The sequence below is a fragment of the Heteronotia binoei genome, chromosome 18 (assembly GCF_032191835.1).
Source record: "Heteronotia binoei isolate CCM8104 ecotype False Entrance Well chromosome 18, APGP_CSIRO_Hbin_v1, whole genome shotgun sequence".
Classification (NCBI taxonomy): Eukaryota; Metazoa; Chordata; class Lepidosauria; order Squamata; family Gekkonidae; genus Heteronotia; species Heteronotia binoei.
This window is the reverse complement of record NC_083240.1, coordinates 43,457,183-43,483,745: the sequence shown is the minus strand read 5'-3', so window position 1 is coordinate 43,483,745 and position 26,563 is coordinate 43,457,183. Positions and strand designations below refer to the sequence as shown.

At 48.8% G+C, this 26,563-nt stretch overlaps 1 protein-coding gene across 3 annotated transcripts in view; it reads right to left on the bottom strand.

Moving 5' to 3' along the window:
* The window catches only part of USP32 (ubiquitin specific peptidase 32), a 245,394-nt gene that overhangs the window by 6,705 nt on the left and 212,126 nt on the right, over positions 1–26,563 (bottom strand). For all 3 annotated transcript variants that reach the window (XM_060259077.1, XM_060259078.1, XM_060259079.1), the window contains exons 21-32: positions 26,440–26,545; positions 25,926–26,099; positions 24,902–25,076; positions 22,749–22,900; positions 19,290–19,398; positions 16,868–17,082; positions 13,374–13,558; positions 12,220–12,306; positions 10,746–10,866; positions 5,433–5,624; positions 1,975–2,269; positions 285–715 (exon numbers count right to left, since the gene is read on the bottom strand). In XM_060259077.1, coding sequence (XP_060115060.1) covers positions 285–715; positions 1,975–2,269; positions 5,433–5,624; positions 10,746–10,866; positions 12,220–12,306; positions 13,374–13,558; positions 16,868–17,082; positions 19,290–19,398; positions 22,749–22,900; positions 24,902–25,076; positions 25,926–26,099; positions 26,440–26,545 — 2,242 coding nt within the window. The remainder of the gene's footprint in view (positions 1–284; positions 716–1,974; positions 2,270–5,432; positions 5,625–10,745; positions 10,867–12,219; positions 12,307–13,373; positions 13,559–16,867; positions 17,083–19,289; positions 19,399–22,748; positions 22,901–24,901; positions 25,077–25,925; positions 26,100–26,439; positions 26,546–26,563) is intronic.

Sequence of the window (26,563 nt, the reverse complement as noted above, 5' to 3'; positions counted from 1 at the left end):
CCTCCAGTGCTGGTAACTCCAGGCAGCTGATGAGCAGTGGGAGTGGCAGAGAAACACCCACCCGCAGTGGGGGGAGGGGGGATAGGCAGACCTGCTGGATCAAAGGAAGACAATATAACTGGATGAACGTACTCCCTTCGGTGCTTGCCCGCTTGCTTTTTTTGCCAGTCACCGAACCCACCCCTGCCCTTTCTGTAGCCGCACAACGGCAGAGGTTCCTCCCCCTCACCACCCCCACCCCTGGCATTCGGGCATCATGGTGACTCCTGCACAGACACACCTACCGAAATTGCATATAGGTTGTAGATGGGGTTCTCACAGCCTTCTCTTTGGTCGTCCCCCAGTTCCTCCTCCCCGCAGGTTTCGAGCTGACCGTTGAGGCTGCCGTCGCTGTGCGAGTTCTGTGTGCAAAGGTAGCCGTTGGCTAAAGTCCCTTCGTGGTCCTGGGCGGCAAAGGGTTCGCCCTGGCTGCCTCCCGGAGCCTGCCCCCGGCCCGCAATGTCTCCTTGTTCAGGGGTGACCTTCTGATCCGCATCGGCGCCGTTCTCTCGCCCGGCATCCAAGTTCTCTTTGCTCCCAGACAGTTTGTTTTTGTACAGCTGAGGAAGCCGAAGGCGCCCCTTGCCTTTCCCCAAAGTCCTCGGGCTGCCAGTCGGGCTGACGGTTTTACTCGAGGGGCAGCCTGCCGGGCATTTCCTTCCAGACAAGGGAGATGCTGGGAAGAGAGAGGGCGTCAAGAGGCTGAAACGGACCCATCAGAGCCACCCAGGCTTAAAAAACATGCACGCACACACACACACACACACAGAGTTACGAGGACCTGCAGGCTACTGTTCTGCTGACTTGGCCCAGTCATCAGGGTGTCAGCCTTTGATATGGGAGCCATAAGTTTGAGCCTGGGCTTTTATTTTTAAGGGAGGGGGCATGGTTCAGTGATAAAGCACCTGCAAAAGGTTCCAAGTTCAATCCCCATCAAAAAAGTAAGTAATGTGAAAAGACCTCTGCCTGAGTCCCTGGAGACCGCTGCCACACTGAGTACATAATATTGATCTTGTTGGACCAGGGGTGGCCAAATGTGCTTAACATAAGAGCCACGCAGAAGAAATGTCAGATGTTTGAGAGCCGCAAGACATGAACATCAGAGGAAGGAAGGAAGGAAGGAAGGAAGGAAGGAAGGAAGGAAGGAAGGAAGGAAGGAAGGAAGGAAAGAAAGAAAGAAAGAAAGAAAGAAAGAAAGAAAGAAAGAAAGAAAGAAAGAAAGAAAGAAAGAAAGAAAGAAAGAAAGAAAGAAAGAAAGAAAGAAAGAAAGAAAGAAACAAACTTTAAATGCATTCTTTAAGCTGCTAATTGGCTTGGCGAAGTGATTTAAAGAGATAAATGCCTTCTCCAAGCCATCTGACAGGGTAATGGGGGCTTCAAGAGCCACATGGTATGTGTGAAAGAGCCACAGTTTGGCCATCCCTTTGTTACACCAAGGGGCTGATTCACTATAAGACAGCTTCATATGAATTCTACTAGGGAAAATATTCAAGAGGGCTTCAAAAGTATATACAAACTAGCCAAAAAAATGGGAAAACCCCCCACGTGACTCAACTACCAGCAGCAAGGATCAGACCAGCAGTGGGAAGTCCTGCCTCTCTCTCTCTTGCTCAAAGGAGCTCTAGTTGACACAAACGGTTCCCTTACCAATTTTATTCCCACAACAATCCTGCAAGGTACAGAAGAAGCTGCTGCTGCTAAGAATATTCACAAGATTGGGGCATGCGTTTAATTGAAAACGACCAGGAACGATGTTTCTAAGTAGATTTTAACAAGGTGTGCAATGCTCAAGGGGGCTTCTAATTCAAATATTAAGTGTGACATTCAACAGTTGTCTTTGGTCTGACTGAGGTTCCGGGTGCGATTCCATCGGGTGTCCACTTCTCTAGTACACCACACAGGATCGCAAAGAGCATTTGGCAGCCTTCCTCCTACCTTTGATGTTGTTTAAGATGTTGGAAGCGTTGAGGGAGGAGGGGCTGCGGGTCAGAGCGTCGCCCTCCCCTGCCAGGCCAACGTTGGGTGTCTCCGTTCTCCGACACTCCTCCTGCAGGGCCTGGGGCAAGGAAAGGTCTTCGGCCTGCGGGGTCGGCAGCTTCTGCGCCCAGCAGCTGGGGTCTCTTGGCACCAGGAAGGCACTCGGGTCAAAACTCTCGCGGGGAAACTTGACAATTTTCTGGGATTTGATCCAGCGGCCATTGACAAACTGGAAGCGCTTCAAGTGGATGATCTAGGAGGTGGAAAAACACACTATGGTTTTGTTTCAAAAAAAAAAAATTCAGCTGCATCCTATCTGGATGATTCAATGCCCTTTTCTTTATTTATGGCAGGGTTTCCCAAACTTTTCCCCTCCTTGGCCTGGTTCCTTCCCCATGGTCCAGGTGGAGGATGCTCAGGAAGCGATACAGAGACTGCGTGCCAGCCAAGAGCTTTCCCCACCCTCTCTGATGGTTTCAAACATCAGAGAGAGAAGAAGGGCTTCTGGCCAGTGTGCAGTGTCTGTAGCGCTCTCTGAGTGCTACGGACGGCGGCATTGGGGGGGGCAGGGGCTGGAGCGTGGTGCGGCATGTAGTGCTGAAGATAGATGGAGAGGGGAGGGGGTGGGGGTTGTCGAGCCGCCCCTGGAGTCCTGGTATTGAGGCTTCCGTGGCCCGGTACCAGGTCACGACCCTGCAAATGGGAAACACTGATTTATGGGATTTATAAGACACCTCTGAAGTCTCTATCCCAAACCGCTGCAATTAATAAGACATTTTTAAAAATAGCAATTTAACCATCAGACGAGAACAGGACTAGAAGTATCAGAGCAAGGAAAAACCAGCAAAAGTAATTTAGCTGTTCATTTGCAGTTAATTCCTCCTCACAACAGTCTTGTGAGGTGGGGCCTTTCATAGTCCTCTCATGGGGGTGGGAGAACTGAGGCTGAAAGAGCTTTACTTGCACTGGCTGAACTGGTCCTTGAAGCAGAATTCAAATCCACACTCTTTAGCCCACATTCTTTCATTCATCTTTGCAAAATGTCAGCTAAGCCCCAAGGGCACTGGAAGCAGGTGGGAAAGACTGAAGACACTTGCAGACTGTCCAGATATCATAGCCACGTATGCACTGTGGCAAACTAAGACCTCTCACCTGCGCAGACAAGGATACACCAGCCGTATCCCTCTTTGGCTGCACTCTAAACCCCAAAGGCACCAGCCAAGACCCCAGCATCAGTCTCCAGTACAGTGCAGCACAGTGGGGGGGAAACCCCCTGCAGAACCCAGCAGCACCAGGAATGAATAGATCAGCCATCTGGTTCAGTGCAGGGCAGCATCAGATGCTCACACCCAGACAAAGCAGAGCACCTGCTTTACTTGCAACAAGATTTACCGGTAAATCTTGTCACATCCAGCTGGAAGGTTCTCAGGTTCTGGGAGAGGGCCACTGCCAACCAAAGCAAGCAATGCCATGCAAGAGGGACCACAAGTAGGAGGAAAGAGATGTGAAGGCTCGAAAAAAAAAACCCAGAAAAAATTCGGGGAAAAACTCTTTTTCCCCTCGTTTTTTTTCCTGAAGCCTCCCCCCGACTAAACAAAAATTGGAAAAAATTGAAAAAAGGAAAAGAAAAAAATTGATCCTGGAACGTTTTATTTGAACATGATGAATAAAATATTTCAAGACAAGGTGTTCAAATATTTTCCAAATCATTTTTAAAAAATATGTATGTATCAGATTATTCTAATTTCTGTCCGCTGAGGACAAGCAAGTCCTAGGTCATGCCCATTCATTGAAACTTAGTCCTACACTCCCTTCTATACGCTTCCCCCTTCTTCAATTCTTTTTATGAGTTTTTTATATTTATTTAATACTGTGGAGAGGAAATATGAATTGTTACTTCTGGATTTTTAAAAATTGTTTTGCGGAGGGTTTTTTGTCTGTTCCAAATAAACTAGTAAACAGTTCAGCGGATTGTTGTTCCATTTGTTGCAATTACAAATAAATATTATTTTAGAAGTAAATTCTGTTTGTAATAATTGTTTGGCTGCACTATATTTTTAATACGTTAGTTGTGATAATTTCACGCCAAGTAAAATTGTCCATAGTCATATTTTATGTTCCTAAAGTAACAGAATGACTTTCGATCTGGAAAAGAAAAGAGAAGTGCTAATGTAACATTTTGTTTTCAATTTTTCCAAAAATTTCCAGAAATTTTACATCTCTAGTAGGAGGTGCATCCTGTTCTGCTCTGCACACACCAAATCCCAGGTTCGGTCTTTTGCCTAGCCTATTAAAGGGACTCAGCTGCTAAGAAGGAGTCATCTCAGCCCAAGGCCCAGGGCAGCCGCTGCCCCTCAGAGCAGACAGTAATGATCTTGACGGACCAGAGCTCCAACTCAGTGCAGGGTAGCTCCACGGGCTCATCTGCACAGCGGACGGGCGATGGCTGAGTGGCAGAGCCTCTCCTCCTTGTGAGCAAGGTTCCTAGTTTAATCCCACACTGCTTCAGCTATAGGGATGTCAAGTTAACAGGGACTGGGGAGGGGAAGACACTCTCTGCCCAAACTCTTGGAAGGTCACAGTCTGGACTTCCTGGAGGCCCCATGAACAACCCAATGGTGGAAATTTACCTCTCTCTCCCAGTGGCAGACCCAAAGCAACTTACTACCAGTTTGAGAGCCAGTTTGGTGTAGTGGTTAAGTGCGTGGACTCTTATCTGGGAGAACCGGGTTTGATTCCCCACTCCTCCACTTGCAGCTGCTGGAATGGCCTTGGGCCAGCCATAGCTCTCGCAGGAGTTGTCCTTGAAAGGGCAGCTTCTGGGAGAGCTCTCTCAGCCCCACCCACCTCACAGGGTGTCTGTTGTGCGGGGGGGAAGGTACTCTGAGACTCAGAGTATAGGGCAGGACAAAAATCCAATATCATCATCTTCTTTTACATTCTGCCCTCCTCCAGTTTACGCTCACAACAACCCTGTGAAGCAGGTGAGGCGGAGAGAGTGTGGCTGGTCTAAGGCCACCCCTGCCAGCTTCCACGGGACAGTGGTCATTGGAACCCAGGTTTCCAAGATTCGATCCCAGCACGCTTATGACACCACCGTGTTGGCTAGATGGCCTCCCCACCTGAACCTAGATGGCTCCTGTACTATTTCGCCTCAATGGCCTGAGCAGCCTGGCTTGACGTGAGGCAGCTCAGCATGCAGAAGGACCCAGGGCACTGCCTGTTAAATATGGTCTCAGAAAGCAAGGATTAGAAAGACCCTTTGCCTTTCTCCTTGGAGAACTGCTCCTGGAAAGCACTGGGTCGGACACCCCAGTGGTCTGACTCAGAACAAGGAGGCAGCTTCCTAGATTTTGGGGCCCTGCAAAAGGAGTTGTGCTTGAAGCCAAGATCCTAGGAGGGCTGGCCAACAGTACCAGGATAGGGGGAAGCCTCCAGAGGTCCAGCTTCTTGGTGGCCAGGCAGTGAGTCTTGCACTTGGAGCAGTAGTACATTTCATCCTCGCCCAGCTCCTCCTCGCTGGTGAATGCCCGCAAGCAGCTGTCCAGGTTGATGGGCTCGGCCTGGCCCCGCCGGCTTTGCTCCACGCTCCTGTGCTCCTCCACGATCTAGGAGCCAGAGAAGAAACAAGAGTGTAGAAGATACAAAAGACGGGATACAACAAGGGAAACGGTGGGCTAGCAAAGGGGTTTCTCTTTTTTAAATGCAGAAAACGTTCAAAACCTAAATCCTTGCACACAGAAATCTACATTATTAGGGAAAGGCATTGTAGCCTGACCTTCTGCACCATGGGCTGGTTCTCTTTCTGCCCAGTACGGAAGAACAAGTCAATGCCCTATGTGCAAACCACAACAATTAGAAGAAGACATTGGATTTATATTCCGCCTTCCACTCAGAGTCTCAGAGCGGCTCACAATCTCCTTTATCTTCCTCCCCCACAACAGACACCCTGAGAGGACTCTTCACAGCAGCTGCCCTTTCAAGGACAACCTCTGCCAGAGCTATGGCTGACCCAAGGCCATTCCAGCAGCTGCAAGTGGAAGAGTGGGGAATCAAACCCGGTTCTCCCAGATAAGAGTCCATGCACTTAACCACTACACCAAACTGGCTCTCAATTAGGTGATTAGCTCACTGGCCATCAAGAAGACTTGACCCAAGGCCATCTAATGAATTCAGAGCTGAAGCGGGTTTGAGCCCAGACCTCCTCTAGGCGAAGGTCAAGCCCTGTCCCTCAGAGCTCATGGACCCTGTGGCTAAGCTCCGCGCTGTCCTTGCATTTCCTGTATTTACAGGCCTGAGTTCTGATCGCCAGCTCCACCTCCTCCCTGGTCAATGGCTGAGAAGCAGGTCAGCCGATCATTAGGCAAGCTGTGCAGATGCGTGTTTTCACGTGAGGATGCTCTTTTCTTGCCCATGTTGGAAAGTACAGGTTTGGTTGCCTAAACTACTTGTCATGGTCACCATTAGGAAAAAAAAACATTGACACAGTTTCTACATGCTGGTTTCAAGCTGTCACATCACTACTGGGCTCAAAGTGGGGGAAAAAACTGACAGAAGGTCTGTTCTCTATTGTAAGCAAACAGATGGAGAAGTCCTATAAGGTTACAGGGTTTTTCTCACTGCGGCAGCACTCACTTCCATCTTGTCTGCCAAAAGGCAGAGCGTTGAGTGAAAAATGCTCCATTTGGATTCAACTGAGAGCCATCTTCGCAGGCCTGCAATATTTGCTCCTTGCAGTCATTAATCTGCTTCCCCCCTCCCCCTTGGTTTACTGATAGCCATAGATGCATACGTCTGTTCATTTTTTCCAGTTTGAGCAGGTTAGCTCTGCTGAGCAGGTTAGCACCATGATAGTAACAATGCCAGTAACAATGCCAAAAGGTTAAAAAAAACAAAACAGTGCAATAATATAATAAGCGGCAATTGTATGTATTTAGTTTTAAACAGAGACTGGAAAGCTTTAATGTTCTGATATGATGCTGTGTTTAAACTGCAATGAGTTGCTTGACTTAACTGACTCCATTTTCTAACATTTGCTACTAACCCCAAATAGAAACCTTGCATATCAAAGTAGAAGTGGAGCTGTTACTAACCCCACTGTGAATTCCTGTCCTTGGTACTAACCAAGGCAACAACCCTTTGAAGATAAAATGCCTCAGGGGCAGCTAGCGGAGCTGTTCCTGTGAGAATGGGAACCACAACGAGATAAGGGAAAGCAAATGTGTGAAATGTATCACTCTAGTGTGGGAATGTAGATTTGTTTAGAAAACCTTTGATGTGCTCCTAGTTAAAACATCTATGCTGTAAGAAAGAGTATCAGTTCCAATGTATCCATGCTCAGAAACCTGGGACTATCAAATAAAGTTTTAACATTGTAACAAATGGAAGTCTGCTTAATTTGAAGTTCCACTGTCTGACACTGCAATAGGCAGTTCAGATGTTCAGGACCGGTGTGTGGGAGTAGGCAAAGTAGGCAGTTGCCTAGGGCGCCACCTGTCAAGGCACCTGTCTATGCTTATTATATTATAACTGTTATACTGTACCTGTTACTAACCCTGAATTCAAGCTGAGGCACATCAAAGCAATAGAGTTAGCTGGCGCCCCTCCCTGCGCCTCTCTCGCCTTTACTAACAAATGCAGGAATTTGCTCTTTGAAGATAAAGCCTCCAGGGACATTTTCCCAGGCCTAGCTTGGACCCAGGAAGAACAATCGCAGGGAGATAAGAGAAAGCACTGTGTAACTTCTCACACCTGAATACTAGAATGTTTAGCAATTGTAACTTTGTTTATGGAGCCTTTGATGTGCCATCTTTAAAATATGCATTCTGCTGCTACACTGTATCAGTTCCAATACTCAATAGAAGCATATGGATTAACAATAAAGCTATACTTTGTTTCAAAGCAAGGACTAGTTACTTTGAAATCCTCTCGCTTGACACCACCTAGCCTAGGGGGCACCACTGGGTGCCCCCTCCCTGACACATGACTCCAGCCCCTGACCACTGTCACCTTGTCCTTTCCCATCACCAAGCTGCCCTCAACATAGCCAAGCCACCCCCCTCTCCCCGATGTGTGACTTGGCCTCCCACCTCATCCTATCCTGCCACCCTCCTTCCTAACATGGCCGACAAGCACCTATTCTCACAATTTTTTTATAACATCACTTTAAAAAAAAAATAAAAATCAATAAATTAAAAATGTGAAAGTTTCAAGCTTGGCGCTCTTCAATTTCCCTACATTTTTTAATAATGGGGGTGGGGCGCTAGTGGGTGATTCGCCTAGGGCACCAGAAAGCCCAGCACCGGCCCTGCAGATGTTAAAAACCAGAACTGTCAGACCCCAAAGAGAAACAAGCGGGAAGCATCAAGCAGCTCCCAGGCAGACTTGAAACCCATCAACATGAACCGTGGAGGCTGTCTGATAGCGAGAGAGAAAGTTTTCTGAAAATTTTAGGTCAAGAGGGGGACCCTTGTTTGTCTGTCTGTAGCTGTACAAAGGAGCGAAAGTCCAGTAGTGCCTTAAAGACTAACAAAAACTTGGGGCAGGGTACAAGCTTTCATTTCTTTCAGCTTTTAATTTAATTTGCGATTTATACCCCGCCCTATCCCGCAAGGCGGGCTCACGGCAGCTTACGACATTAAAACACTGCAATAGCAATACATAAAACATATCCAATTAAACACAACAAATTTAAAATATCTCATAAACGTAATACGTGGAGGGTCATAACTCCAACAATAATACAGTCAGAGGCCACAGTTCAGCAGCTGGTACACTCTCTCTCTCGGCTTGACTTCGCGAACGAAGATTTAAGAAAGGTGCAGTAGTCCACGTCTGCTGCAGGCTCGCTGGTGGCTGACAAGACCAATGCGGGACAGGCAGGTCCGGCCACAGTGGCTGCAGGGAAAAGTCTGATTTAGGGTTGGTGCTGTAGCAGTGCGATTCTTCCTCAGTCTCCTTTTGTCCTCAAGACCAGCTATGCGTGCGTTCTCAAAGGAAGAGACAGCCTGGTGGATGGTGTGTCTCCATGCTTTGCGATCTGAGGCTAGGTCAGACCACTGGTGATGGTTGATGCGACAGGTGCCAAGGGATTTCTTCAAGGAGTCCTTGTACCTCTTCTTTGATGCCCCTCTATTTCGATGGCCGGTGGAGAGTTCGCCGTACAGGGCAATCTTGGGAAGGCGGTGGTTTTCCATCCTAGAAATATGCCCTGCCCAGCGCAGCTGCGTCTTCAACAGCAGTGCCTTGATGCTTATAACCTCCACCCGCCTGAGGACTTCAGTGTTGGTCACAAAGTCACTCCAGTGGATGTTGAGGATGGTGCGAAGACAGCGCTGATGAAAGCGCTCAAGGAGTTGCAGGTGATGACGGTATAAAACCCACAATTCAGAGCTGTAGATGAGGGTTGTCATCACAACCGCTTTGTAAACATTGATCTTTGTGCCTTTTTTCAGATGCTTGTTGCTCCACACTCTTTTATGCAGTCGGCCAAATGCACGGTTTGCCTTTGCCAGCCTGTTGTCAATCTCCTTGTCGATCTTGGCATCTGAGGAGATGATGATGCACCCCAGGTAGCTGAACTGCTGGACTGCCTTCAAAACTGATTCACCCACAGTGATGCAAGGAGGGTGATAATCTTCCTGGGGTGCAGGCTGGTGGAGAACTTCTGTCTTCTTCAGACTAACTTCTAGCAGCTGGTACAACTTCAGTTGGTTAACACCACATAGCACAGCTTCAGGTCATTGACACCACTTAAGGTTGTGACTCAGACCCTTGACCCAGCTCAAGCACATGGATAAGTGCTGGGGGAAGGTATCAGAGGACGCCCGGTAGATTAAAAGCAGCAGAGCTCCGTCTTACAGGCCCTGCAAAACGTAGGTAAGTCCCGCAGGGCCCGGATCTCCAACAGGAGCTCATTCCACCAGGTAGGGGCCCGGATTGAGAAGGCCCTGACCCTTGTTGAGACCAACCAGGTGTCCTTAGGACCAGCGATCACAAGATGTTGTGTAGATGATCTCAAAGCCCAGGGGTCTCATAGGGGGAGAGGTGGTCCCAAAGATATGCAGGCCCCAGGCCGTATAGGGCCTTAAAGGTAAGGACCAGCACCTTGAAATGGATCTGGTACTCGATGGGGAGCAAATGCAGTTTGAGCAGCGCCGGCTGCGTTCACGCCCGTATAGGTCTCAATGCTAATAACCGGGCTGCTGTGTTCTGCACCTTCTGGAGTTTCCGGCGCAGAATCAAGGGCAGCCCCACGTAGAGGGAGTTACAGTAGTCTAAGCTGGAGGTGACTGTTACATGAATCACTGTGGCTAAATCACGGGATGCCATGGGATGCCATGGGCTAAATCACGGGATGTATCTTCAGATACAGCTCGAATGCAAGTCCATCTGTCCTTATATCTTGGAGAGTGGCACGACTCCAGATGCCGAATGACACTAGCAGGTGTGACAGGATTGGTGTGATATGTCACACCTAATCCAACCAAGACTGTTATTGTCGATGTCATTCAACGTCTGAAATCCCTCCACGCTCCAAGATATAAGGACAGATGGACTCACATTCTCGCTATACCTGAAGAAGTGAACACTGGCTCATGGAAGCTCCCGTAGAGCAGATTAAGGGAAAGTCTGTTTGGAACAGAGAACCGATGCTACAAGAAATCCCCGAGAGCCATGCTTTTATAAAAGTTACAGGAAAATACAATTTTATTTGATGTTTCTTTTACCCGTTCTTGTGATGTCTGGTAGCGGAGATGAAGCGCCGTGGGGTCCCAATCGACGGCAATGTAGGCGTTCCCAAGGTAAGCTCCCTCTTCTGTGCAGTCGATTTTACAGCCCCGACAAAACCTACATAGGGGGAAAAGGGACAGCTCTGAACACAAGGAAAGGGTCCCAAAGAGCATAACCCTGCCAAAAGAGAATACAGCTGCTCTCGATGTTTTGGCTGAACTGATGGAGAAAGTGCCCTTGCTTGGCTGTTCGCACCATTAATTCTGGGGAAAAGGGGTTGGCTCAGCTCATTCCAAGAGGGAAAGAGAGATGGTAGCTTCCTTGAGCCCAGTTTCAGGTGGGCAGCTGTCTTGGTCTCTAGTCGTAGACTAGAATACAAGCCCAGGATCCCCTTAAGACAGGGGTCACCAACCCCCAGGCCACGGACCGGTGCAAGTCCATGGCCTCTTAGCAACCGGGCCGTGAGTTGCGTAATTATTTTGTTATATATTACAATGTAGTAATAATAATAATATGATGCTGGATTTATATCCTGCCCTCCATTCTGAGTCTCAGAGCGGCTCACAATCTCCTTTACCTTCCTCCCCCAAAACACCCCTGTGAGGGCTCTCACAGCAGCTGCCCTTTCAAGGACAACCTCTGCCAGAGCTCTGGCTGACCCAAGGCCATTCCAGCAGGTGCAAGTGGAGGAGTGGGGAATCAAACCTGGTTCTCCCAGATAAGAGTCCGCACACTTAACCACTACACCGAACTGACAGAAATAAAAAGCACAATTGTATCATCCTGAAACTATCCCCCGCCCCTTTCCCCCGTACGTGGAAATATTGTTTTCCACAAAACCGGTCCCTGGTGCCAAAAAGGTTGGGGACCACTGTTAAGAGACCAAACATGTTTTCCAGAGGATAAGCTGCTGTGGGTTAAAACCGGCCCTGGAATTTTGGTTTCTGTTGGAATCTAAGGTGCTACTAGCCTCCTGAATCACCCAGTTTGGCTCAAATGTCAATACCTTGCCACGAAAGCGTTAAGTGTTTTGAAGTTGCCTTACAAACCGTTTCCCATACTACTAGACTGTTATCTCTTTTCTCCCTGCCTCCCATGCCTTTTTCTTCCTCAACAGCACTGGGGCCACATGCGGGGAGGAGGCTGGGCGGATGAGCCCCCGAGCCAAGCTCATCAGAGAAAGGCCAGCCCTGGTCAGCGCTTGGGAGGGAGACCACCCAGGGTCACCATGCGGAGAGGGGCATCAGCAAACCACCTCTGCTCAGCTCTTGCCTTGAAAACCCCGTGGGGTTCCAAGGCTGCCAGTAACTGGGGGCGACTTGGTAAGTCGGACTCCGATTGTGTTTCTTTCAGCCTAGGGTGACTGGCGAGAGTCCCGCCAAGCCCGTCTCCAGTCCCAGACTAACTCCCCGCTTTTCTTCCATGCCTGGCTAGCTTGATTTTATCTCCGTTCTAGAGGGCGAGATTTACCTGTACCACGGACACCAGGCGCACGAGTTGCCGTCCTTCTGAACCACTCGTAGTGTGAATGGGTACTGGTACCCCATGCTGTCATCACTGGGAACAGACAATTATTTTTAATGCGTCAAGGCCCATTACGATAGTTTCCCTTATAAGCAGCTACAATGCCCAGGTAAGCAATCCCTGCTCTGTTTCATCTTCAAACCAACCCTGCAAGGCTGAGGACACAACTGGCTCAGGTCGCTGTTTCACGGCTGGGTCAGAATCAGTGTTTCCTCTAAGCCAGGGGTGTCGAACTCATTTGTTATGAGGGCTGGATCTGACATAAAGGAGACCTCGTCAGGCCGGGCGTGTGTGGCATAAAATGTAATGCCAGCGAGCAGAGATATAATCTTTATAAAGGACACAAACCAACACAAAGATTTTTAAAAAGCTTAAAATAAAACATAATTAAAACATTAGCAGTCGTTGGCCTTAAAGGTGCTTTCTTTGTATCTCTCTTGTGCAATCCAGAGAACTGGGCAAAGGAAGCAATGGTTCTTTCCTTTCTTCCCCAGGGGACCAGGAGGGGGAGGAGCCTCAGCCAATAGAAAGAAGAGAGGCTTGGCTTAGTAGCTCTGCTGTGGGATTGAGAAGGCCTGGCAAAGGAAGCTCTCCCTCCCCCCGCCTTCCTCTCCAAGGGAGGAGCCTCAACCAATGAAGAAAACAGAGGCTTTGCTCTGTAGCTCCTGTACGATTGAGCAAGCCTGGCAAAGCAAGCTGTGATGCAGAAAGAAGCAAGAGAGAGGGAGAAGGAAGCAGAAGACAGCCAGTTGCTTGGGGGCCTGATTCGCCCCCCAGGTCGCATGTTTGACACCCCTGCTCTAAGCTGAGTTAGTGTGAGGCTAGTTCACAGTTTTTACGCCTCCGGTTCACACATTTTTGGCTTATCTCAGGAAAAAGGCCCCCAAAGCAAACCAATTCATGCAGTTGCTCACAACTTGAATGCCAGTAGCTCAGAAAGCAGAATTTTGGCTCACAAGACTCCACTGCTTAGAGGGAGTACTGGAAAGGATCTCTGCGAATGCGCTTGCCTTGCCCTGATTCTTCCTGTCTGCGGGGCAGAGCGGCTTCCCTCGCTCCCTGCAGCCGCCCACGTGCGGCTTTCCCACTGCCCCACTCACCAGTCCTGAGCGTGGTTGCTGGCTTCCTGGGGAGGGAGGGGACTGGCCAGGCGAGAGACCTGGATCCAGACGGCATCGTACAGGTCCTTCTTCCGCGTGTGCACCGTGCACGGCACAATCAGGGGCATCCCGAAGAGGCTCGGCCGATTCTTCTGGGAGGAAAGGAAGTACAGCTCCGTCCGCATCTAGGTTCAAAATAGGAAAAATGTATTTGAAAGATTTAGCCAAGAAACAAAAAGGGTTGCGTAAAGGATGACACACACATGGCATGGTCAGCGCCAGCTCTATGGCACAAAGAGCCCTAGGCAGGCTTCCCCCGCCACTCCCCTGCCCTCTGCTCAGCCCCCACCCCCCCCAGCTCAGCATGACAACGCTGAGCCCTGCTACCGGCTTCTCGCACCCGCATCTGCCTGTTTTGTGAAGAGACGGATGGAGGAGGCTTCTCCCCCCTCCTTTCCAGAACCGGAAGTGAAGGGGGAGCGAAGTCTCCTGCATCCGTCTCTTCACAAAACAGGCAGACGCGGGTGCAAGAAGCCGGTAGCAGGGCTCAGCGCTGTTGCGGCGAGCTTCGGTGGGGGGGAGCGGTGGGAGTGCAGTAGAAGGGAGAGGGCTGGTGGCAGAAGGGAAGCAAATTTAGGCAGTTGCCTCGGGCACTGGGAGGTGGGAACCTGATCGGAGCCCCCTCCCTCCCAGTGCCCTAGGCAACCACCTAAGAACATAAGAGAAGCCATGTTGGATCAGGCCAATGGCCCATCCAGTCCAACACTCTGCGTCACATAAGAACATAAGAGAAGCCCTGTTGGATCAGGCCAGTGGCCCATCCAGTCCAACACTCTGTGTCACATAAGAACATAAGAGAAGCCATGTTGGATCAGGCCAGTGGCCCATCCAGTCCAACACTCTGGGTCACATAAGAACATAAGAGAAGCCCTGTTGGATCAGGCCAGTGGCCCATCCAGTCCAACACTCTGGGTCACATAAGAACATAAGAGAAGCCCTGTTGGATCAGGCCAGTGGCCCATCCAGTCCAACACTCTGGGTCACATAAGAACATAAGAGAAGCCCTGTTGGATCAGGCCAGTGGCCCATCCAGTCCAACACTCTGGGTCACATAAGAACATAAGAGAAGCCCTGTTGGATCAGGCCAGTGGCCCATCCAGTCCAACACTCTGTATCACACAGTGGCAAAAAAATTTTTTTTATATACACACACACACACACACACACACACACTGTGGCTAATAGCCACTGATGGACCTCTGCTCCATATTTTTTATCTAACCCCCTCTTGAAGGTGGCTATGCTTGTAGCTGCCACCACCTCCTGTGGCAGTGAATTCCACATGTTAATCACCCTTTGGGTGAAGAAGTACTTCCTTTTATCCGTTCTAACCCGACTGCTCAGCAATTTCATTGGATGCCCACGAGATCTTGTATTGTGAGAGAGGGAGAAAAGGACTTCTTTCTCTACTTTCTCCATCCCATGCATTATCTTGTAAACCTCTATCATGTCACCCCGCAGTCGACGTTTCTCCAAGCTGAAGAACCTCAAGTGTTTTAACCTTTCTTCATAGGGAAAGTGTTCCAAACCTTTAATCATTCTAGTTGCCCTTTTCTGCACTTTTTCCATTGCTATAATATCGTTTTTGAGGTGCGGTGACCAGAATTGCACACAGTATTCCAAATGAGACCGCACCATCGATTTATACAGGGGCATTATGATACTGGCTGATTTGTTTTCGATTCCCTTCCTAATAATTCCCAGCATGGCGTTGGCCTTTTTTATTGCAATCGCACACTGTCTTGACATTTTCAGCGAGTTATCTACCACGACCCCAAGATCTCTCTCTTGATCAGTCTCTGCCAGTTCACACCCCATCAACTTGTATTTGTAGCTGGGATTCTTGGCCCCAATGTGCATTACTTTGCACTTGGCCACATTGAACCTCATCTGCCACATTGACGCCCACTCACCCAGCCTCAACAGATCCCTTTGGAGTGCCTCACAATCCTCTCTGGTTCTCACCACCCTGAACAATTTAGTGTCATCTGCAAACTTGGCCACTTCACTGCCTACTCTCAACTCCAAATCATTTATGAACAAGTTAAAGAGCATGAGACCCACTACTGAGCCCTGCGGCACTCCACTGCTTACCGTCCTCCACTGCGAAGACTGCCCATTTATACTCACTCTCTGCTTCCTATTAATTAGCCAGTTTTTGATCCACAAGAGGACCTGTCCTTTTACTCCATGACTCTCGAGCTTACTAAGAAGCCTTTGATGAGGAACTTTATCAAAAGCTTTCTGGAAGTCAAGGTAAACAACATCTATCGGGTCTCCTTTGTCCACATGTTTGTTCACCACCTCAAAGAACTGTAACAGGTTAGTGAGGCAAGATCTTCCCTTGCAGAACCCATGCTGAGACTTCCTCAATAACTCGTGTTCATCAATGTGCCTACTCATTCTGTCCTTGATCATCAATGTGCCTACTCATTCATCCTACTCATTCTGCCTAGTTTGCCTAATGGACGAGCTGGCTCTGCGCGTGGTTCAGGCACAGAAAGGAACCCACCTGTTTCTGGAAACATGAGGATCAGGTCAGGGGCTGGCTACTGTCTGCTACTGACTATTAAGGCAGTTCTTGTGTTATTTTCACACTTTTAGTTTAATTTAATTTAATTTGCGGTTTATATCCCGCCCTACCCTGCAAAGCGGGCTTAGGGCGTCTTACAGCATTGAGAACATTACAATAACAATAAATAAAACTTATCAACAAATTTAAACTATCTCATAAATATAAACCATACAGTTTAAAACAAAGGACCATAGTTCAGACAACTGGCACAGCCTGAGACCACAATTCAGATGGTTGGTGCAGTTTCAGCTAATTGGCATGGCTTTGGCACAACTTCAGATAATTGACACCACTTGGCACAACTGGCACAACTTAGGCACCGCTTAGGCACATAGTAAAGCACAACATAGATAATTGTATACTTTGGCACAACTTCAGATAATTGTATACTTGGCACAACTTAGGCACCGCTTAGGCACATAGTAAAGCGCTGGGGGAAGTAAGATCTCAGAGGACGCCTGTTAGATCCATTAAAATTAGGATGCACACATCTATGCAACTGCCGCCTACAAGAGTCAGACCACTGTTCCATCCAGCTCTCCCCAATCCAAGTTCAACAGACTATCCACAGCCTTGTGTTGGTTCCACTTACTGAAGCTGGAGATAAGACCACCAAGAGAGGGTGGTGGTCACAAGCCATGGCCCCATTCGTCTCATCGCAAGGGAGCCTTAAAGCCCTTTAAGAGGATTATTCTGCCCTCGATGTATTTGGCCACAAAGAAAACTTAAAATACTGTTTAGAACTTGCCATTGCTGCATGCATTTATGTAGAATTCTACTCACTGAAAAGGGCGCAATGCACACACCCCAAGCATGCAAGAGGTCTCACAGCCGCACACGCGTGCCACTTTCTACTAACCATCTTTCTGTGGATGGCAATTATGTAGCCTATGAAGGGGCTGTCCGAAGGAGAGGGCCGGTGGCCGTTCGCCACCCCGTTGGAGAGGCCGTTCTCGGACCTGCAGGGCACGACTGTGTTTGGCATCCCGTTTGGGATCAGGGTGGGCCGCGAAAGATCGCCGTTCATCAGCAGCACGCTGATCATCCCGTTAGCGGCTGGCCCGCTGCAGAAATCTAAGCCCAGGGACAAAAAAATTACAGGGTTACAGACTTCAGTTTATCAGGCTGGTACCTTGCAAGAAATGCTATAAGGCGGGGGTGGCCAAACTTGCTTAACATAAGAGCCACATGGGCACAATAAATGTCAGATGTCTGAGACCCTCAAGACATTAATGTCAGATGTTTGAGAGCTGCAGGCAGGCAGGCAGGCAGGCAGGCAGGCAGGAAGGAAGGAAGGAAGGAAGGAAGGAAGGAAGGAAGGAAGGAAGGAAGGAAGGAAGGAAATAGATGGGAGAGGGAGGAGAGAGAGAGGTGGAAAGAAAGCAACTTTAACTTTAAATGCATTCTCCAAGCCAGCTAATAGAGCAGCGAGGCCTTTAAGAGCCATACAATATATGTGAAAGAGCCACATTTGGCTCCCGAGCCACAGTTTGGCCACCCCGCTATAAGGTTTGTTGCCAAGTGACACTCATGCAGACTGCATTCGAACAGTGAAATCCTTCATTGATTTGCCCACTAGAGCAAGCTCCTGCCTGGGCTTGCCAGAATGGAGGGCTGAATACACAAAACATTAATACATTCTAAAACGCGCGCTTTCCTTCCCAGCTCCACTGTCCCTTAGGCTCAAGCATTCCACAATCCAAATTTCAATTGTGATAAACATGGCAGCACACTGTGCTCAATACAAACAGTCCAGACTTGGAAGACTGGAGGCACTGTTGTTAGTGGGAAACGGGGATGGGGAGAGAAAAGGATGAGAACATGTAAAAACTGAAAGCAGTCAGATATTGCGGTGAACTCAGAAATGCTAATTGGCCACCAAGGACATTGCAGCTGTTCGCAAAACGCTGACGGTCTCTGTTCCCAATGGGCCGGAGGAATAAAGTCCAGTACTCCACAGAACTTATATGTGGCAGAATACCCATTCTGACAAACGTAAGGTGAACCCTTGGATTATTATCCAGCGGTGTGTGCTCTACATGGAGAAGCGCACAAATTCTGCTATGGGAGCACAAGAATCCTGCAACCTGTATAAATGGGCACAATTTTTCTCTTTCTCTTTGTGTGTGTATGTAACTCAGCAAGGGTATCAAATTCCTGAACGATGCGAAATCTCAGCTCTAGTTCCCTCTGAGCTGGTCAACCTAAGCTTGGGTTGCACCCATTCACACTTCAGGGGGTGCTCAATGTACTCCTTTTATTTTATTAAAACTCTGCATGCAGAAAACAAGCGCATCAAAGTTAAGGAGTCCAATCTATCACAATTAATATTTTTATAGAGTCTAAATAAAGGAGCAATCACGTGAGGCACCCCCCCCCCCACAGCTGCACAGTGGCACAGCCCAGGCAGAAGCTGAAGTGAATTTATTTTCAGCCTGAAGGTTCTCTGATGCTGTTAAGTTTTAGCTTAGTTTTGCCTGGGGCTGTTTTATTTGAGGGAGAAAGGGAATCCACCTAAACAGGTCGACTTGGAAGTAAGCCCCCTGCTATTCAATAAGGCAGGGGTGGCCAATGGTAGCTCTCCAGATGTTTTTTGCCTACAACTCCCGTCAGCCGCAGCCAGCATGGCCAATGGCTGGGGCTGATGGGAGTTGTAGGCAAAAACATCTGGAGAGCTACTGTTGGCCACCCCTGCAATAAGAGTTAATGAACAAAAAAAGTGTTCACAGAACTGTAGCCAAACCGACAACTCTGTGGTCCTGTTTCACTGGCTATTTCGTATGGTATTTCAAGTGTTGTGTTAACTGCTCTGGATGTCCCCTTTAAGAAAGAGACGCTGGAACATAAAGCTTCAACATACTCCATCTCCAGGAGAAATGGCCCCGGCGTGGGCACTCCTTGGCTTTGCAGGTTCCAAAAGGCAGCTGTCGCCTTCTTTCAAACATCTCCTTCCATTTTCATTTTTTCAGAGAGTGGAATTCAGCCATCATTTAGAATGTTTCCTGTTCTCTGGCACAGCGCTTCAGGCATTCTGGTGACACTGCCACGCGGGCCCGTTTCCCACCCTCTTCTATCAAGCCCTCTTTTTCCTCCCTTCCCTCCAGTCCCTTTCCCCTCTTCCTTTCCAAAGGAGGCCTTGCTCACATCTGCATTTTGCTCACAACTGCATTTGTACAGCATCAAGCTGTGGTGCTGTCGGTGCCAAAATGCTGCCTGGAGCCATCTGTAAGCGGCACTCCCCCGAGTCTTCTCAGGGGCAACGGCCAACCCTTTTCTTTTACCTGTCTGCACTGGGCTCGGAGAAGCTGACGCGGGGGATCCAGGGATCGGTACCTCGAACGCACACAAGCCGCTCCCCGAGCGAACCTTCTGGTTGTCTTGAGGAAAGTTCTTTAAAAAGGGGGGGGGGAGAGGAGATGAGTCAGTAATACGACACGCGGGATGCTTTTGGTCTTTTTAAACTCGGAGTCATTCTAAATTTTCAAGTGGATCTGTTAATATCTGGCTAGCACCCTGAAAAACCCACTGAGATCATTTATGGGGAAACGTCTTTACCCAGCCTTTCTACTGTGTACAGCTCACAAAGTCCTCAAGACACAACATACCTAGCTGGCTAGCAAATAAATGGTCAAATACCCAGCACTGTTCCAGGCTGTTCACCCACTGGGCATCATCCCTTCTTAAACAGCTCACCTCCTGTGGCAGCTGTAGATGAGCCCCATGCCCTAAAGCAGGGGTCCCCAACTTTTTTGGCACTAGGGACCGGTTTTGTGGAAGACAATTTTTCCATGGATCGGCAGGGGGGGTGGTATGTGTGGTGGTGGTGGTTTTGGGATGATACAATTGCGCACTTTATATTGGTGTGATGGTTAAGTGGGAGAACGGGGTTTGATTCCCCGCTCCTCCACTTGCAGCTGCTGGAATGGCCTTGGGTCAGCCATAGCTCTGGCAGAGCTATTCTCGAAAGGGAAGTTTCTGTCAGAGCTCTCTCAGCCCCACCCACCGCACAGGGTGTCTGTTGTGGGAGAGGAAGATAAAGGAGATTGTGAGCCACTCTGAGATTTGGAGTGGAGGGCAGAATATAAATCCAATGTTTAGCCTGGAGAGGAGGCGGCTGAGAGGTGATAGGATCACCATCTTCAAGGACCTGAAGGACTGTCATGTAGAGGAGGGTGTGGAATTGTTTTCTGTGGCCCCGGAAGGGAGGACCTGAACCAATGGGTTGAAATTAAATCAAAAGTGTTTCCGGTTCAACATTAGGAAGAACCTCCTGACCATTAGAGTGGTTCCTCAGTGGAATAGGCTTCCTCGGGAGGTGGTGGGCTCTCCTTCCATGGAGGTTTTTAAGCAGAGGCTAGATAGCCATCTGACAGCAATGAAGATCCTGTGAATTTAGGGGGAGGTGTTTGTGAGTTTCCTGCATTGTGCAGGGGGTTGGACTAGATGACCCTGGATGTCCCTTCCAACTCTATGATTCTATGATTCTTCTTATTACTACATTGTAATATATCAGGGGTGGCCAGGTAGTTCTCCAGACGTTTTTCTGCCTACAACTCCCATCAGCCCCAGTCATTGGCCATGCTGGCTGCAGCTGATGGGAGTTGTAGGCAAAAAACATCTGGAGAGCTACTGTTGGCCACCCCTGTAATATATAATGAAATAATTCTACAAGTCACAGCCCGGTTGCTAACAGGTCACGGCCTGGTACCAGTCCAAAGCCTGGGAGGTTGGGGACCCCTGCCCTAAAGTAGGCTGTCGCTTGGCTGTCGGGTGTTACCAGTTTCTAAAGGAGATGGAGCTGTGTTGATGTCACTCTTGATTCATGACTAGTGCCAAGACGCAGAGCTGCAAGGCAGGAGTCTTGGGGTCCCCTCCCTGCCTTCTCCTTGCAACATCCCGGAAAGCTTCCATAGATCCCTTCTGAACAGGAACTAATCAAAAAGATTTTTGAATGGGCAGAAATGGACAAATCGACCTTATTGTTGAAAGGAAGATTGTTTTGGACTCTGGAAGGATTCTGATAACTGGTTAATGCTTGAACATAGAGCTCCGGAAATGTTAATGGGATAGAAAAGGTGCCTGTAGGTTTTGAAATTGCAAAATGTATAAATATAATTTGGGTACAGTAAGAGCTAATTGGAGAAAAGTTGTATGCAGAGAATATATACATATTTTTCCTACTTCCCCTTTTCCCTTGTAATCTTAATAAAATATGATTTTTTAAAAACAAACCACAATGGCCTTGAGCCCTGCTGGACACTCTTTCAAGACTCAGGGGAGCCCCAAAAGCAAGTCTGATCTGAGAATGAGTGAAGACAAGCTGGACAAGGCCTTGGAAGCCACTGACATTCAGCCCATGGCAATCCCAAGGGCACAAGGCAATGGATGTGGGGCTCTCTAGGCATCTGCCAAGGCCCGCCCCCCCGCAGGCCTCTTTTTCAGAGCAGCCCGCTGTGCTCTGGAAGGGCCTTCCAGAAGAGGTCAGGAGATCGTCTTGCTTCCTGCTGCCCTCCCAGGGCTTTTATTGGAGCAGGAACTCCTTTGCGTATTATGATATTGGATTTATATCCCGCCCTATACTCTGAATCTCAGAGCAGTCACAATCTCCTTTAGCTTCCCCCCACCCACAACAGACACCCCGGGAGGTAGGCAGGGCTGAGAGAACTCTTACAGCAGCTGCCCTTTCAAGGACAACCTCTGCACGAGCTCTGGCTGGAGCTCTTGGAGGACTGGCTACATCAGGGGTGTGTGGCCTAATATGCAAAGGAGCTCCCGCTACAAAACCAGCCCTGTGCCCTCCAGATACTTGAACACACTCATCTGTCTTGTACTGAATCGGATCACTGGTCCACAAAGGTCAGTCCTGTCTGCTCAGACTGGCAGTTGCTTTCACGTCTCCTACTGCCCGTTTCTTTTAATGAGAGATGCCAGGGATTGAACCTGCGACTTCGGCTTGCCAAACAGAGGCTCCACCGCTGAACCACAGCCCCTCCCCAGAGGCACGGACATTGCACGAGGAACTGCCTTTTAGAAGATCCTTCCACAGACTGTGTTATGATGCCGTTGGCCTCTTTTTAATCCACAGATATCATTTGCGTGCCCGTCTGGACACGGGTGTACACCAGCTGCCTTGAGTCCCTCAAAGGAGGGAGGAAATGTGGGATTTAAACGTTTTAATGAAATAAGTGATAAAAAATATACTTCTGACTTGGTCCTCAATCCCAGTTTGCCCAGACTCTAGATCAGAACCCCTAAGCAAAGAGCTGTGAGAGCCAGTTTGGGGTAGTGGTTAAGCGCACGGACTCTTATCTGGGAGAACCGGGTTTGATTCCCCACTCCTCCACTTGCAGCTGCTGGAGTGGCTTTGGGTCAGCCATAGCTCTCACAGAGCTGTCCTTGAAAGGATAGTTTCTGGGAGAGCTCTCTCAGCCCCACCTACCTCACAGGGTATCTGGGGGGAGAGGTAAAGGAAATGGTCACCGCTCTGAGACTCTGAGTGAAGGGCAGGGTATAAATACAATCTCCTCCTCCTCTTCTAACACCCTCCCCCCAAATTCCCCTTGAAAAACAGTCTGCAAAATGTCCCAAAAAGCTCCCATGCCAGAATCCACCATCTCCTTTCTCCCCGACACACCAACGCTTCTTAAAAGAGAGGCATCCATTTCTCATTCAGTTTTGATCGTTTGAAAAAGGAATTCTTCTCGACACCCTGGCTTGCAAGCGAAGAGCTGTGACGTTACCTTGATGTTGGAGTTGAGCACTTCGGCCAGGAGGATCTGCTCCGGCTTCAGCCCGCAAAGGTCACTCAGCTGCTTTTTCAAGCCGGTGTACTTTTCATCCATGTTCAGCCGCAGCCCGTACCGAACGGGGGTGGTGCCGTCTAACTTAATTACTTAAGAGAGCAAAAAAGAAGGGGGGGGGGGGAGGAAGGGTCACTTTTAAAAAGCAAAGTAGAAGAAGACTGCAGATTTATACCCTGCCCTTCTCTCTGAATCAGAGACTCAGAGCGGCTTACAATCTCCTATATCTTTTCCTCCACAACAGAAACCCTGTGAGGTGGTTGGGGCTGAGAGGGCTCTCACAGCAGCTGCCCCTTTCAAGGACAACTCCTATGAGAGCTATGGCTGACCCAAGGCCATTCCAGCAGGTGCAAGTGGAGGAGTGGAGAATCAAACCCAGTTCTCCCAGATAAGAGTCCGCACACTTAACCACTACACCAAACTGGCTCTCCTGTAAAACAACAAAATGGGGCTGGGGCTGTTGTTTCTATGAGATTAGCAGGTGGCTGTTCCTCGCTTATTCAATTTGTGAAGGAAAACCAGATCCAAGGAATTGAGTACTCCGTGGGCTGGCTCTGTGATAATTCTGTCAATGTCCATTTTCAGCTAAAAAAAGCTAACCATGTTCCAAAAAGCTACAAAAAGGAATCAGCAGGGGTTTTTTCAGTATCTGTCCTCACAATCCCTACCCAAGTCAAGCCTGCAAGCCTTTGAAGTTTGCACTTTTTGACCTGAGCGTTTCTTTTGGTGGGTATTCAAGGGATGAAAGAAAGGCGGAATAAAACCCAGGAAAAAATGCTTTCAGAGACTGCGGGAAGCATGGCTCACATTTTCAGCAAACTACACACATCTGTAGATGCTATTCTTTTCCCCTAAATGCTACTGCACCTTTAACTGTGCTACTGCCATTTGCAAGACTCTCTCTCTCTCTCACTCAGATGCCCCATCCCAAAATACACAGGAATGTCAGGCAAAACACAAGGCAACAGAATGAAGTTGGGAGTCCAGTGGCACCTTTAAGACCAACAAAGTTTAATTCTAGCTATAAGCTTTTGTGTGCAGTGTCTTGTAGGATGAGAGGCACACGCTCCCATCCAACCAAGACAAACCCTCTCCAATGCAGCACTGGGATGAAAAAATCCACCACCCTCTTTCCTAGGAACAGGCTTCCTCAGTAGGTAACCAGCTCTCCTTCTTTGGAGATTTTTAAGCAGAGGCTAGATGGCCATTTGACAGCCATGCCGATTCTGTGGACTTAAGACAGCAAGAGGGAGCACATGAAGAGGTGCATCCATGCTCAGCTCTCATGGCCCATTCTTGCATGCCGCTTTGAGGTCAGGAAGGAATTTTCCTCCAGTCTAGATGGGTCAGGGATCCTAGAGGTTTTGTGCCTTCGTCTGGGCATAAGAAGAAGAATTGCAGATTTATACCCCGCCCTTCTCCCTGAATCAGAGACTCAGAGCGGCTTACAATCTCCTATATCTTCTCCCCACACAACAGACACCCTGTGAGGTGGGTGGAGCTGAGAGGACTCTCACAGCAGCTGCCCTTTCAAGGACAACCCCTGCCAGAGCTACGGCTGACCCAAGGCCATTCCAGCAGGTGCAAGTGGAGGAATGGGGAATCAAACGCGGTTCAACCAGATAAGAGTCCACACACTTAACCGCTACACCAAACTGGCATTTTTGGGGAAGTGTGGGGGTTGGACTAGATGACCCTTGAGGTCCCTTCCAGCTTGATGCTTCCACATTTCCTACACAGGAGAGTTCTAATTCAAGACTTTACATGTAGGTGGGTTGGCTCTGCAAAGCACTTGTGATACCCCTGCTATGCTAGCAGAAAGCTGCTCAACTAGACCCAGAGCTCAGCTGCCTTGCACTACAGTGGGGAGGAGAAACCTTCCAATCCCTGCTCCCCCATCACCAGCAGGGCAATGCCTTGTAGGCATAACGCTGTAATGCTACAGATTCTGTAATTATGATCTTGTCTAGTCTGGATGTGGTTTGTTTAATGTTTTTGTAAGCCGCCCAGAGCCTACTTGCAGGATAGGGCGGGGTAAAAACCGAAAAATCAAATTAAATTAAGCCCCTGGATTTCATCATTCAACTGCCCACCTGTAATCTCTAAGTGCATGTAACTGTCCATTGGGAGGGGCAAAGATAAAAAATTGAAAGGGTCGAAGCGGACGCTGACGTGCCCGCAGGTCTTGCACTTCACTTGAGATCGCAGCTGCCCGTGAAAGAGGTCCACCACGATGGAGCGGTTCCGCCGAAGATGATTCTCCCAGGCCTGAAAAGGTGAGAAGGTGTGGGCGGAAAGGTGTTCAGTCCCAATGAGGGGATGCCAGCCAGCAACTTTCAAACAGAGAAGCAGACACTGGCAAAAATGGGGCTCCCCAGATCTATGGCACAACCCAGTTACTCGTCCGCTGAGTGATGGGGCTTGATCTTGCTGTGAGAGGAAAAGGGGGGGGGGGGTGGTCAGTCAGTGCCTGGGCAGAAAAGTTAGAGATTGAGGCCCACCTAACTGTGTGTTCCTTCACACCTAAAAACAAGTCCAGAGCACAGAAAATTAGCCAAGGGCAGACAAAGGATCTCTTACATTTGAACTTCCATGGGGAGGGGTGTCTCCCTTGCTTCTGTATCCCAGCACGCCTTGCTACAACCAGAGGCTGGTTTTTTTAAAAGTGCAATGGGCATCATCTAACTTTAATCTGCAAAATATCTCCGGCGTGCCATTTTAAAACGGCAGCCGAAGGCTTCTATCGTATGCACTGACTTTCCTCTTCTCTTTCTCCCTTCTCCCCCCGCCCCTCCCCTACACACACTCCTAGTTTTGGATTTTGCTTACTTCAGACCTGAAACTGAAGCTTCTACCTTGAAAGCAGACAAAGCGCTTTGTGACTTTGGAGGGTGATCCCAGTATGGCCAAAAGGTCACTGTTACTCCTCCAATGACCTTGTACATCCTGCTTCTTGCTGACCAAAGACATGCTAAAATCTGGAGTCAGACTTGATATTTAAAACCCTTGTTAGTGTAGCTAAAGAGAACTCTAACTGATGGGTTTCCTTGAGGAATACAGAGAAGGCGACAGTCAAGAGGACGGGAAGGCATGCACCACAACCCTCCGGTCACGTACCTCTGCGGCTACTTCCCAGTCAGGCCGTCCATCACTGTCTTTCAGTTCTACATATGGCTTATCGTGAACTCTGTTCAGGTCTTCGTGAAGACCGTCCAGGAGAAAAGCCAGGAGCTCTTGTGAGTCTTGCTGCTGGAAGCCGTTAAACCTGGGCGCGTATTTAGCTATCGTCCACTGCAAAAATGAAGCAAATGCAACCGAGGGCTCAACCGTTAAGCTGTCTCATCCTCCGCAATTCAATCGCAATAAAATGCAAGGCCAGTTCAAAAACACATCCTCCCACTGCTCTGAATCTTGAGTGGTACAGTCCATTCAGGACTGTATCGCAATCCCCTCTTCTTCTTGTTTGAATTGCAGTTAAAGCGACTTTGGAGTGTTTCGGCCACTGTATCATATAAGTGCTGCTCCAATTCAGGATTCTAGAATCAAAACTAAAATGTGAATCATCGGGCGTTGGGGGGAAGGAGTCTCCGATTTTACCATTTGACGTATGTGAATCGTGCATGATTCTTACCCGCAGTTTCAAAGGAGCAATGTTCTTTTGAGTTCCGCTCCACAGCTCTTGAATCAGATCTCCGTAGCACTTGGCCATATGCCCCTTCATACCAATCGGGTTAGTCCTAGAATCCCCAAAAGAA